Source organism: Medicago truncatula, chromosome 7 (genome assembly GCF_003473485.1).
Source record: "Medicago truncatula cultivar Jemalong A17 chromosome 7, MtrunA17r5.0-ANR, whole genome shotgun sequence".
NCBI lineage: Eukaryota > Viridiplantae > Streptophyta > Magnoliopsida > Fabales > Fabaceae > Medicago > Medicago truncatula.
Window position 1 is genome coordinate 54,486,002 of NC_053048.1, and position 14,265 is coordinate 54,500,266.

General features: G+C 30.2%; 1 protein-coding gene and 1 non-coding gene across 2 annotated transcripts; one reads left to right on the forward strand and one right to left on the reverse strand.

Moving 5' to 3' along the window:
- Window positions 1-9,482: 9,482 nt before the first annotated feature.
- On the forward strand, window positions 9,483-13,122 carry LOC11434652 (protein ECERIFERUM 2). Its single transcript, XM_003626383.4, has 2 exons — window positions 9,483-10,025; window positions 11,923-13,122. Exons 1-2 carry the CDS (start codon window positions 9,585-9,587, stop codon window positions 12,859-12,861), a joined length of 1,380 nt encoding a protein of 459 aa, XP_003626431.1. The 5' UTR covers window positions 9,483-9,584; the 3' UTR covers window positions 12,862-13,122.
- A 140-nt stretch (window positions 13,123-13,262) lies between these two features.
- On the reverse strand, window positions 13,263-13,420 carry LOC112416891 (U1 spliceosomal RNA). The gene has a single exon (XR_003007403.1). It is a non-coding gene; the product is annotated as a U1 spliceosomal RNA (small nuclear RNA).
- Window positions 13,421-14,265: the final 845 nt, after the last annotated feature.

Sequence of the window (14,265 nt, forward strand, 5' to 3'; positions counted from 1 at the left end):
TGAAATTTTAAAATAATCCCTAAAAAAAATTAAATTTTTTGAAGTTAATTTTTTTTGAATTTATTAAATGACAACTACAAGGTGAGGTTTTTAAATTTATTCTTTCTTATAATTTTTTTCAAGATTTTCAAATTAGTCCCAATCAAATTTTCAAAATTGCTAATTCATCCCTAAAAATTAAAAAGAACACAAATTGGCCTATAATCTTTTGAAATTTGCAAATGGTCCTATTTTTCAGATTTAACCCATGACATTTAAATTTTATAAAGTTAGCACAAACATACTTCAAGCCATTGTATGTACTTAGTTTTCGCTAAGGCTATGTTGATTCCAAACATGCATTAAATGAATCGTTATTATTTATAAAATGGTTAAATGAGTTTTTTTTAATCGAATATCAAATTTTGTTTTTAGTCAATCTAAAAATTTTTAGTAAGTTTTGATCCACTAAATTTTTTCTATCACAACTTTTGATCTCTGTTTTTTTAGTAAATTCATGTGTATTCTTAAAAAAAAATAAAAATTGCAGTCATGTTTAGTATTGTACATTATAAAAATCTTTCTTGGAACCAACAATGGATTGGTCCAAGTGGTAGAATACTTTGCCCTCTTAAGCATATGGTTAAGGGTTCGATTTTTGCCTCATGTATATGGGAAAAAAAATTGTTGGAAGAGCAGAACCCGCCTTGCGTGTCTCATAAATTCTCTTACGAAAATTAGTCACTATCAAACGGTGGTGAAAACTTCGAAAAAATATCATGGTAACCCAAAAAAAAAAAGACATCTCTTGCAAAAGTTTAAATTTTTTAACAAATGATAAATTAAATATAATTTTCTAAACTTTTAGCATTTAAATTAGAAATTACTAGCTATTACAAGAAAATCTTGTTCATTCTTAGTGAACGTGAGGTTTATTAAACGACAAATGAACTAAGTCAATTAACTATTTCAATTAAGATGGTTGTAGTGCTGTTTAAATCGATTTTGAGTCAAAAAATTATTTGATCGAGTGACGGATCTACCTCATAATTGGTGGCAGTTGCCCCAACTAATTTATTGATTTTGTGATAAGTTGTAGAATATTTTTAAATTACTCACATATTAAAGGAAAATCTTACTATTTCAAAATATATCATTCTTAGTGAACGTGAGGTTTATTAAACGACAAATGAACTAAGTCAATCAATTATTTCAATTAAGATGGTTGTAGTGTTGTTTAAATCAATTTTGAGTCAAAAAAATTATTTGATCGAATGACGGATCTACCTCATAATTGGTGGCGGTTGCCCCAACTAATTTATTGATTTTGTGATAAGTTGTAGAATATTTTTAAATTACTCACATATTAAAGGAAAATCTTATTATTTCAAAATATATCAACTTTTAGGTGTAAAATGACATAGTTTCTGGTTTCTAATTTGTTTTTTTGTTAAGTAGCCTTTTTAAGATAAATGAACAAGGTGTATGCGGTTCGAACCACATTCACTTTGTATTACTCCCTCCATCCTAAAATAATCGAGCCATTTGTAAAAAAAAATGTCTAAAATAATTGAGCCATTTCACTTTTCAATACAATATTAATCATTTTTTTCCCTTTATAACTATAATTATTACTACTTTCATCATTTACAAATCAATATATTTCACTTTACATTTATGATAGTGGAGAATGCACCAATACTTAACAAGTGCACTTAAAACTATTTTACTCTCTCCTTCATTTATATATTTTTCTTAATACGTGTGAAATGAGCTTTTGACCTAGTAAATTCGGGACGGAGGGAGTAATATGCATTGTCTATATCGAGTTATGCTCACATCAACATAATTTCTAATTTTTTATCGCTTATACATCAATATATTTTCTTATATAAATATTTATATTATAGTATACGATCTTGAATCTTGGTCCCTCTAATTAATTTTTGGCTTATTTGATCCAGTGGTCCCTCAAATAATTTCAAGCTTTCATTTTGGTCCCACAATTAATAAAACGTACATTTTGGTCCCTCAAGTTTTTCTTCGTTTGCCAAATAAATCCCGACTATTAACTTTAACTCTAAATGTCTATGGTAGACCAACCTTAAGAGTGGTCCATCGTAGACCTTATTAATTTTATTAATTTTAACCGTTTGATTTTTTTTTTTAAAGAAAGTGGACCGTTAGAACATACAAGTCTATTATATCTTACGGTGAATCATCAACACTTAATTTTTTTTCTTCATCTTCTTCCCTCATATTCAACAACATTCATACAAAAAATAAGAAAAAAAATTAAATTCAGAAGAAAAGAAAAAGTGTGCCGCATTTATCCAATTTCATTGCTTCCGTTTTGAATTCCTTTTCTTTCCACAACAACTACCTCCCTATTATTATTGTTATTGTTCATCATCATATATATTTCTTCATTCTTTCTTCTTTTAGGGTTTCATTCATTTCAATTTCAATTTCTTCTATTTCTTCAGAGTTCCTATTGATCCAACACATTCCTTCCTCAATAGAACCCGAACCCAGATATATCAACAATAATTCCAATTGAATTTTCCTCTATTTAGTTAGAACCCGAATTTGAAGAATGGAGAAGATATATTTAGGAATTAGGGATTTGGATAAGACTGGTGCTAGTCACACCCCAAAAAAAACAAGTTACACCCAAATTTATTTAAAATTTTACAATAATACCAAAATTGCCCTCTTCATGTAAATTTTTAAAAACCCATCTTTTATGATCATTCTGAACCCTTACCCCCTTTCATCCACAAATCATCATAGATGTGCAACCAATATCTGAATCAACATCTTTGTTATTGATATGTACTATATTCATAAAGGTTGGTGAATTTCATGAATTTCATTTTCGATGAGTTTCTATCTGTTTATTGTTTGTTTTGGTATCAGATATGCCTGTCAATTTGATTTTAAGTGAGAGGTTAGTGTAAATTAAATTTACGTGTATGTATATAAAAGGGGTTAGTGTAGTTTACGTATGTAGGTTAATGTAAATTCAAGTTTACGTATGTTCAATTTAGGTTAGTGTAAATTCAGTTTACTTACGTTCAATCTAGGTTAATGTAAATTAAGTTTACTTATGTTCAATTTAGGTTAATGTAAATTTAGTTTACGAATGTATATAAGAGGTTAGTGTAAATTCAGTTTACTTACGTTCAATCTAGTTTAATGTAAATTAAGTTTACTTACGTTCAATCTAGGTTAATGTAAATTAAGTTTGTAAATTCAATTTACTTACGTTCAATCTAGATTAATGTAAATTAAGTTTACTTATGTTTAATTTAGGTTAATGTAAATTAAGTTTACTTATGTTCAATTTACGTTAATGTAAATTTAGTTAATTTGAAATTTTTATTTTAGTTAAAGGGTATATTAGTCATTCTGAGGTGTAATTTTTTTTTTTTTGGGTGTGACTAGCACTTGTCTTTGGATAATAATTCAGATATGGCATTAATGGGTTTAACGATTTTGGAAGAATTGGGTCAAGGGGTTTTCTTGCTGGTGCCATTGATGGGTTTCACTATGTTTTCAAGCGATGATGGGTTTTGGAGTTTCCCATTATTTAGGTTAAGCTTTTTAGTCAAATGGGTTTGTTAAAGTTTCAATCTTTGTTGTGTTTGTTTGGGAGCCAATACTGATTATTGAATTTAGCTGGGGGTAAATGATTGTTTTTTTTCTTCTATATGAAACTTTATGCAAGGAAGCAACACAAAATCTAGGAGCTGCAAGTGTTTTGTGATGATTTTGGTTCAATTTCAATTTTTGGTTTTTCTGGAATTTTGATGAATGTCAACGATGAAGATGAAAATGATAGGAAGAAGATGAAGGTAGAAATTGAAAAAGATCAAAGGGTCCACTTTCTTTAAAAAAAAAAATCAAACAATTAAGATTAATACAATTAATAAGGTCTATGATGGACCACTTTTAAAGTTGTTCCACCATAGAGTTAAAAGTTAACAGTCGAGATTTATTTGGCAAACAGAAGAAAAAATGAGGGACCAAAAAGTACGTTTTATTAATTGTGGGACCAAAATGAAAACTTGAAATTATTTGAGGGACCATTGGATCAAATAAGCCTTAAATTTTTTAAACCATCCCTCGTCCATCAAAATATTGAAGTCATACGCATATCACGGTCAGCTTAATATTATATGTTTGGTATGCAATATCCGGGTAAAGATCATCTCCATTTACAAAAATAAATGGAGAATGTCATTTAAAAAGAGATACACACAAAAAAAGTGTGAGTTCTACCATTGAGTGGGATCCTTTTTTTATTTTTGAATCAACAAATTTTATTAAAAACCAGATCTCTGCTCAAGACGAACAGAGACCGGTGAAACAGAAAATACAAATGAAAGGCGCAGTATATAGGCGGAACACCATAAAAAAATCCCTACATCATCACCACCTAAAAACAGACCCCTTCACGAAACCACCACTGAAAAAACAAAATCCATAACCACCAATTGCCACCACTCAACCCAAAATAACCCCCTCTAAATGAAACACTCGAGTCGCATCCCATAAACTGAGTCACTATTCTAAAGATCAATTAGCTTCCACCACCTCACAACTTCCGGACCACCGAAAGAACACCATAAAAGCCCATAACTAAACTTGAGCCAAAGAACTGACTCCCAATCTCAAATCAAAAGCGATCGGTCCATCAGACTTCAGGACCTAATCAGACGGGCACCCCTTACCCCCGATCCACCAGAGAATGCTAGCCAAACAAGAATGCAGCCAGACGCCAACTCCCGATCTCGAATCAAAAGTATCCGGCCCACCAGAATCCAGCACACAAAAAGTAAGACTGCGGTGGTTCATACATCAATCAAAAAGGAACAAAATAGAACAACTAAAAAATGACATAAATGGAGAGGATCTTAGCTCGCAATATCCTCCCCTTCAATTTGTTTTTTTGTCCATATGAATAGTGCTTTGCTGAATGATTATTGTAGTTGTCAAACCATAATACTCATACATACGTATTGGAAAACAAGATAATATGATGGACTCTAGGGAAGTTTTTACAATTTGGGTTTTTCTATCATGTGCAAATTTGCACATGTTAAAAAATTTAAAGTAGTAACTTTGACTTGGAATTTATGCATTTTATATTATATGTGTAGCTTTTAAATAAATAATTGTTATTTTCAATAAAAAAATTACTACTTTTAGTTGTTTTAACATGTGCAATATTGCACATGTTAGACAAATCCTTACAATTTTTATAGAGATGGTAACTGGTATGTTTTACGACATTTGATGAAACATAGATGATGCTATTTGCCGTGCATATATATTGGGATGATAGCAAGATAGCATGATTTGTTGATTCTGCTCTCAGAAAGCTTTTACACCTTTTACACATAGAGGGTGAAATGTTTGAGAACATTTGTTGAAGCATTGATGATCTTTAATATATACAGATCACAATTGTGCTCAAATTTTGTTGTCTATGTTTTGGTTATATCTGTGATGGGTACACAATCTCAAGAAGCCAAACCAACCACATGTCCCATCTGAATTGAAAAATTTTAGGCTGTCTCAAAAGGTAAGTAACTCTATGCACAAACCTAATAGTGGTAGACCATGTCGCTTAATTTGACCAGAAATTATAATATACTCCCTCCGTTTTATATCTAATCATCTATTTAATTTTATTTTTGTCCCTAAATGTAAATTCCTTTTTAAATTACTAAATGCATTTATTATTTTTTCCCTAAACATACCCTAATTAGTACCACTATCTTGTCTTGAAATATAAAATATTAAATTTAATACACATACAAACAAAGGACAATTTCATAATATTAACACACAAAAGACAATGGATGCCTACATTAAGGGACGGAGGAGGAAGTACATACGTAAAGTCATTCCTTGATCTCCACCGTTAGTTTCAAAACAATGATGTACCATCCTGTCAAGTTTTTCTTTCTTTTTTTGTTATTAATGGGCATAGATAATAATAGATTGGTAATCTAGCGCACTTATATATGAGTTTTCACTTGGAAGTAATATACAGAGCCTGCCTAGAGTGTTTTGTACTCCTTAAAATTTATGTACTTGTTTGATTCGGTTCAGTATGCACTTGTTTGATTTATTTTAAAAACAAATCAAAGATAGTCTGTGAACTACTATATTATTAGTATTAGGGTTGGAAATGAGTCCAGCCGAGTCGAATTTAGTTCAATTTCGTTCGACTTGATAAAAATAAGCTTGTTTCAAAACTCGACTTGAGTTCACGAACTCTTTTTCTCGACTCGATTTAAACTCATGATCAACTCGATTCGGTTCGATATATGAAATCAAATGCACAAAAATAACCCAAACCTTCTAAAAACCACATTAAAAAAATGTATAAAAACACTATTAATCAATCAATTAATTAAAAATACTATGACTGAATTTCTATAGTACATGGATATGAATGAGTCAGGGCAGGGCAGGCTGCTCTATTTATTCATAAGAGAGTTCGCTCCCTGTCCTGAACAAATCTTCTGATGTGGGACTAATAAAATTGCAAGCATACAACCTGCTAGTTGTTGAATAAACTTACATGCTAATTGCTATCAATATTTTCAAGGGCATTTTCATTTTACTTTTTACTCAGATTGTATTACCTTTGGCTATTGAATTTAATTATTTCTTTATTTATAATTGTTAAAAAAGTAGTAACAAAAAATACAGACAAAAAAGTAAAACTAATATATCCTTTAAAATTAGTGTAATTGATTTAGCAATATATATATATATTGCTAGTTCAATTTGTTTGGTTTGTAATCCAAACAAATTGAATTATGTATAACTTAAGTTCAACTCATTTGTTTGACGAATTTAATTTTGAATTTAAGTTTGATTCATTTGGTTTATGAAACGAATTAATTATAAAATCGAGTTTCGAACTATTTTAGAGTTGTTTCAATTCATTGTCGATCCTAACTAACACCCAAACTACCAAATGGTTCGGATAATACATTAATAAAATCATCCAAAAGTCATAGCTCAACTGGTAAAATGTCGAAATTGTTAGGCCGGATGTCATGACCGAGGTTCAAACTCAGGTACCCCCATTTATTTGTGCGAGTTTATAATGGCTTTGCTATTTCGTATATATCAAAAAAAAAAATCATATAACTATGATAGAGACATTTTATTATAAATACATGAGGTGAGCTTTGAATCTCGTATTGTCTATATACTCTCTCGTTTCTTTTTAAGTGTCACTTTTGGAGAAATTTTTTGTTCATATTTAACTGTCATTTTCGAAGTTCAATGCAACATTAAATATTTTTTTTTCCAATATTATCCTTGCTCATTTATTGTGGAGAGAAATATATCAAATGAAATATTAAATAAATAAGGTTATTATAGTAAAAATATATATTATTGTTCAATGCAACATTTATTGAATGTCTTGATTTGTGTAAAATATCAAAAAATAACAATTAAAAAGGAACGGAGGTAGTATTCATTATAAGAGACCAACTTTTAGTCGAGAGACAATTAAAAAAAACACATTTTACCATGTATACAATCTCGGATATTGATTGATGGCTAGATTGGATGGATGGCTACACCCATAATTGTGTGATGTTATTTCGTCTAATCATAATCCATAATACTTCCACGTTGTCCACTTGTATTTTCCTAATTGTTTATTGTTTGGATTGTTCAGTAGTGGTGACTACTGCCCATATCTTGAAGTTATTGGTGGTAGTATATATTTTTTTTATTGGATTTGTAGACGAAGCATAAACACGTCTGAAACATATATATATATATATATATATATATATATATATATATATATATTAAAGTTTTGGGTATGAATCAGAGTAAAAACGTTTAATCTAAATAGACGTTATTGGTGATACTTTGTTGTTTTATTGATTTCATGTGCAAAATGTCAATGATATGGAAGGAAAATCAATGTAGTTTGGTAGGAAGTCAATCAAATGATATGGAACGAAAATCAATAGTTTGGTAAGAAGACAATCAAGATTTGATTGTACAGATCGACTGAACATAAAAAAATAATGGGCTACACTATATAAGTTTTACACCGAAAAGTAATTAAATCTTTTTATTTTGCTATAATTATTTATCATCATCATCAAGGGCGGATGGTAGTATATTACTTTTTTGACGGATTGGATGATATATGTATGAGGTAGTTTCGGCTAGTTCAATGACACTTTCAAATAAATTTGGTTATTTGAAGCATCGTTGAACTCAACATTTTTAAATAGTTATTGTAACTTTTTGTTTTTTTGGTGTTGTTTTAATTTACAATTATAGAAGCAAAATTAATATATTAATTTTTCTTCAAAGTTAATTTAATGGTGACAACTAGGGTACCCATGAAAAAATGGTGGGTAATTTACCTCAACCAATAAACATTCATCTTTTTAGGTGGTATCCATAAACTATCTTGACCCCACCAATAAATTGCTCATTATAATTGGTTGGTGGGTAAATTATCCACCATTTTTTAAAAGTAATCTAAAAAAAATCTAATTTAATATATTAATTTTTAAAAGTAATTTTTTCCTATATATTTGACACCCTCGTGAATTTATTGCTAGCTTCTCGGTTGATTATCATTGCACTCATGTATAAAGTCCATTTAGATGAGAGTGCATTTCCTTCCGGAGACAAACAATATTGCAATGAAATGGAATTTTTTTTAAACTTTTAAAAAAATTAAATACACAATTTTCAATGTTTCCATGGTTCATAGAAGAATACTTGCTACATTCACTCTATTTAATACTCATTTGTTTATTGGGTAAAATTAATGTATACATCACCGCTATTTTTAAAGCGTAGATCCACGTTGATTTAAACCAATAAAATACTCCATCCGTTTCAAAATGAACGTCGTTTAAAATTTTTACACACATATTAAGAAATACATTAATTAAAAAAAAAAAGATGTCATTTTATCAAATTATCCTAATCAACTATTGGTTTGTTTTTCATTAAAGAAAAAATAATCTTTAGGAGTAGTGTATATAGTAATAATTGAATGGTATAATTCAGTAAAAAAAAAAACTATAATTAACTAGTACTACATTAAAAACTAAGGTAGGAGTAATTAAGAACCAAGAAATTAGGTTTGGTTCACAAAGAAATTGAGGGTCTATGACTATGAGAATGTGAGGTCATCCATAAACACTGGAAACATGCATGCATGTGAACATAATTAACTAGTACTACATTAAAAGTTGAAATAAACATTAGTGATACTAGTTATTGAAACTTGAAACTAGTAAGCCTTGTGAAGCAGAATGGGTATGGGCCCTCATGGCTTAAATAAAACTACCAACCACCACCGTCTCCTCTTTAATTCCTAACCGTTTCCTCTAAAAATAAATCACTCTTTCTAACTTCCTCTATATTTTGTGTTCTCGTTAATTTCCTCTGAAATAGTACTCCATGTTTGTTATAAATAGTTCACAATATTAATGAAGCTAGGTACTTACTTGTTCATTTAAGAAAGAGTACACAACATAACACTAACACACACTGTTAGCATATTCTCATTTTATTCATAAGCAATCATGTCAGAGACAGAGTGTAAGGTAACACTTGATTCAAAACTAACGGTTGTGTCAAGCAGACCAGTGAGTTCGGGTAAGAGCCACAAGTTGACGGGTGTAGACCATGGTATGAGTTATCATACACTGCATTTGATATACTATTACAAAAATGAAGAAAAATGGTTTGGATCATTTGAGTTGGACCCGTTGAGAGAATCATTGTCTGAAGTATTGTCGATATATCCGACAATAACGGGCCGGTTGGGCCGAGAGAAGGAGGAGGATGGTGGTAATTGGGAAGTTAGGTGTAATGATGCTGGTGTTAGAATCATAAAAGCTAATGTGGATAGTACTATTGATGAATGGCTATCATCTTCTGCTACTGGATCTGATGAGGCACAGCTTATAGCTTGGGATGATATGCCTCATGACCCTAGCACATGGTCACCTTTTAGAATTCAGGTACTTTATTTATTTCACCTTTTAATATTTTTCATTTTTAGTATCAAATAAGTCTCCACAATTTTAATTAGTATCAATCATATGAGAAGAAAACTTTTCTTGCCTAACCAAAGGAGGAAAACAATCTATTTTCTCTCTTACCAACATGCATCCCAAAATGGGATCGGATCTTCTTCCGTGAATGGAGAGGGATTGTGGAATCATAGCCGTTTAAATTGAAAGATTTAATATTAAAAATAGGAGAGACAAACCACTTAAGGTTGTGGTTGGAAAATGGAGAAAAATTCATGAGAAAATTCATTCGTTTCCATATGAGAGGATCCTAATCTTGTGCATCAACCCATCTCTCAGCGTAATCTAAATGGTGTAGGACTAAAGATAAACTTTAAATATACTTTTTTTTAAGGGATTTTAAAATATACTTAAGTATACACACAATAATTTAGCAAAATAATATATTTTCATGAAATATGCGTTTAAACTAATTTACAAATTATGTTTTAATTATTATTTTTCCAAGTTCCCTCCATTTGAGATGATTCTATTTGAGATGTATCGAATATTTTAATATATATATATATATATATATATATAGGGTTAATCAAGTTTTTAGTCCCTATAAATATACTGAATTTCGTTTTTAGTCCTCATAAAAAAAATTGACAGTTTTTGGTCCTTATAAAATTTGTTAGCACGTAGTTTTAGTCCCTATTAAATTAAAATTTGTTTAATTATGCTTAAACTTCTAAATTTTTGATTTATTTTTACAAACATATTCATAATATCGTAAGACACTCTTTTATAAATTCTTTTAGTTTGTTTAACATATAATGATTTAAATATGAATTTTTCTAAAAATCAAATTTTCAAGATTATATTAATGAAAGTTTGGACCTAATAATAAAATTTTGAGCTACTTTTTTGCGGAGGAACTTTGTATAATGTTCTAAATAAGTATGTAACAAATATGTTAAAAATTTAAAAGTTTAAGTACAATTAAGAAAATTTTAATTTTACAAGGACTAAAAGTATGCGTTGGTCCCTATTAAATTAAAATTTGTTTAATTGTACTTAAACTTTTATATTTTTAATAGACATGTTAAGAACATTATAATAATCTTGTTTATAAAAAATTAGAATTTTTTACCATGTCATGAATTAAATATAATTTTTTTAAACGCAAAAAATTCAAGATAAAACTAACGAAAATTTAGACCTAACAATAAAATTTTGAGCCAACTTATTGCGGAGGAACGTTTTATAATGTTTTAAACAAGTATGTAAAACATCATTAAAAAATTTTAAATTTTAAGCTTAATTAAATTTTTTTTAATTTAACAGGGACTAAAACTATGTGCTGAAAAAATTTATAGGGACCAAAAACTGTCAAATTTTTTTATGAGGATTAAAAACAAAATTCGATATATTTATAGGGACTAAAAACTTAATTAACCCATATATATATATACTTCAATTAGAATTTTGACATTAATATCACCGTGAGCTTAACTCAGTTGGTAGAAATATTGCATGTTATATGCAGGGGTTGGGGTTCGAACCTCGGACACCCCACTTCTCCACAATTAAATTGTGTGATCTCTATCCACTAGGCTACTTGACAAAAAAAAGAAAAAGAATTTTGACATTAATTCTTCACATTATAAAAGTTTAGCCCCTTTTATTAGACTTCATCGTATTGGTTGCTTTAAACCTGATTTACATATTTGAATTTATTTTTTATGATGTACTTTCACATACTAAATGTATATGCAAAGTACAAAACTGAAGTATAGATAAATTAATAGCAAAAAAGAATTATAGATAAATTGAACTAGTGGTACGGGTGATTTTGTATTTAAGAAGCTATGAACTAATAAATTGGTGGGGTTTGTTGCAGATAAATAGCTTCAAAGAAGGTGGTGTAGCAATAGGACTAAGTTATAGTCACATGCTTTCTGATTTAACTTTTGCATCATCATTCTTCAAATCATGGACCCAAACTCACCGCCACAGCCCCATTTCCAACTCACCTTTCTTCACTCCAATCAATATTACTACCTCTTCACCACTCCTAAATAACAACATTCCAAATTCATCCCTAAAACCACAAACTATTACCTCTTCATCAAACCTAGCCACAGCCACTTTCAAATTCTCAAGTTCAATCATTAAACATTCCCTCTCCATAATCCAAAACAAAAAATGTCTCAATGCCACCCCATTTGACTTCCTCTCAGCTTTATTTTGGACTCGTGTTACTCACTTGAAGCCCACAAAAATTCATAATCAAACTCACTCTTTATCAATCTGCAGAGACTTCAGAAAGCTAATAAAACCATCCCTCCCAACTGGATATTTCGGAAACGCGTTACATTTTTCAAATCTTTCGCTAAAAATGGAAGAAATGGAGAATGGTGAATTAGGAGACATAGCAAGTTTAATTCACACAAAGTTGAAAGGGGTTACTGATAAAGAAATAAGGTCTTCAATAGAATGGTTTGAGTCACAAAAGGAAACTGAGGAAGGGAAATTTGGAACACCTAAATGCATGTATGGGAAAGAGTTAACTTTTGTCTGCATGGAAGAGGAAGAGACAGAATCATTGTTGTATGAATCAATGTTTTGTGATAGTGAGAAACCAGCTCATGTTTCTTGTCGAGTGGGGAATGTGGAAGGTGAAGGTTTGATTATAGTGATGCCTTCTTCAGAAGGAGGGTTTGCAAGAACTGTGATAGTAATGTTGAAGGAGGAAGAACTTGATAAATTATGCAATGATCAAGAAATATTGAAGCTTGAGCCAAAGATTATCCTTGCTGGTTGTAGGATAAACCGTTGATTTTTTAAAATGCTACTAAATTCCGTTTGAGTCAACAATTATTGGCAGGGTAGTTGTTGTATAACTAAATTCTGTTTGTATGAATTAATAAGTGTAAGCTTTGTTTGGAAGAATTAATTATTGGCATGGCAGTGGCTGTTAGTTGTAACTGAAAATTTAAATTGTGATTATGAGACCGATTATAATCAGTGTAAGCGTGGGATAAGATATGTGTGTACTTTTTACTAGAATGAATTGTTTGGTGCAAAAATTTGTTTATTTTACTCATTTTTATCAAGCTTCACGTGTATGAGTATTTTACGGACATTTTTGTGGAATATTTAAAAAAATAAAAATACTAGTCTAATCTAATTAGCTAACTCTTTCTGCATAAATCAACTCTTTAATTAATTTCAAATCCTCTCAAAAAAAAAAAAAAGATTAATTTTAAACTTTATTATGATGTAGGCTCCACCACTTGAGTAGACCTTAGAAAAGCACCCCTCCCAAGTGCAATGGAGGCCACCTTTCTAGGCCATGGGCCTTCATGATCACCCATTGACCCCATCCAGGTAAGTATGTTGTAATGTTGCTGATACCTCTTTATTTATAACCTTCTGTTCTATTACATGCGTACAAATTCACCGATGTGGGATTAATATTGCTACTTCACACGTATGAAATGAAACAGCATCCTTTGAACTCTCCTTTATTTAGAGCCACATGGAAGGTGATTGGCTTTATGTTTCTTCTCAAATCACAAGTTCTATGTGAGATCAAATCATCTTTAGTCAGAGTAGATGTTTATAGGAACAATTGAACAGACAAAAAACTCCATGATCAATGTCAAAACTTGGTATAAAAGATGTGCAAATTTGAAAGGCAATGTGTCAATACTGCTTCCGTGCTTTGGCTGATCTAGTCATCTTTTGTTTTCCTCTTACACTTTCTCAAGACTTCTTTTACATCATCCATCAAATATTACACAATGATAACTATGTAAATGAACTAAATAACGATCAAATAATGGTTAACAGATTCAACAGAGAGCACTTTTTTCAGTTGGTGAGCAACAAATAATAGAAGACACTACTCCACCACCAAGAGGCATGCATAAAAGCTATTTAATTCCTATGAGTTGGTACCATCTCCCTTATATATGTTTATCTTTGATTTTAATATACCTGACTTGTTCAATAACATGTTTTCCATTTGTTGAGTACTAGTGAATCATTGCTTGTGGATTCATATCAAATTATTCATACGGTGTGTTTGTGAGCTCGTATTTAACTTCAAAATTTCATTATGATTTATGCTGGAACTTAAATAACAGCACACAACATCCTCTTTAATTGATTAAAGACATTTCTTGCAGTTGTAGATCACTCCAGCATCATTCTTTTGAATTCTAGGTAATTTTGAACT

What these genes read in the sequence shown, in the direction of transcription:
- LOC11434652 (XM_003626383.4), top strand. Translation starts at nt 9,585, where the DNA reads ATGTCAGAGACAGAGTGTAAGGTAACACTTGATTCAAAACTAACGGTT. An exon ending in GGTCACCTTTTAGAATTCAG is followed by an intron (nt 10,026 to 11,922) that starts GTACTTTATTTA and finishes GGTTTGTTGCAG; the next exon opens with ATAAATAGCTTCAAAGAAGG.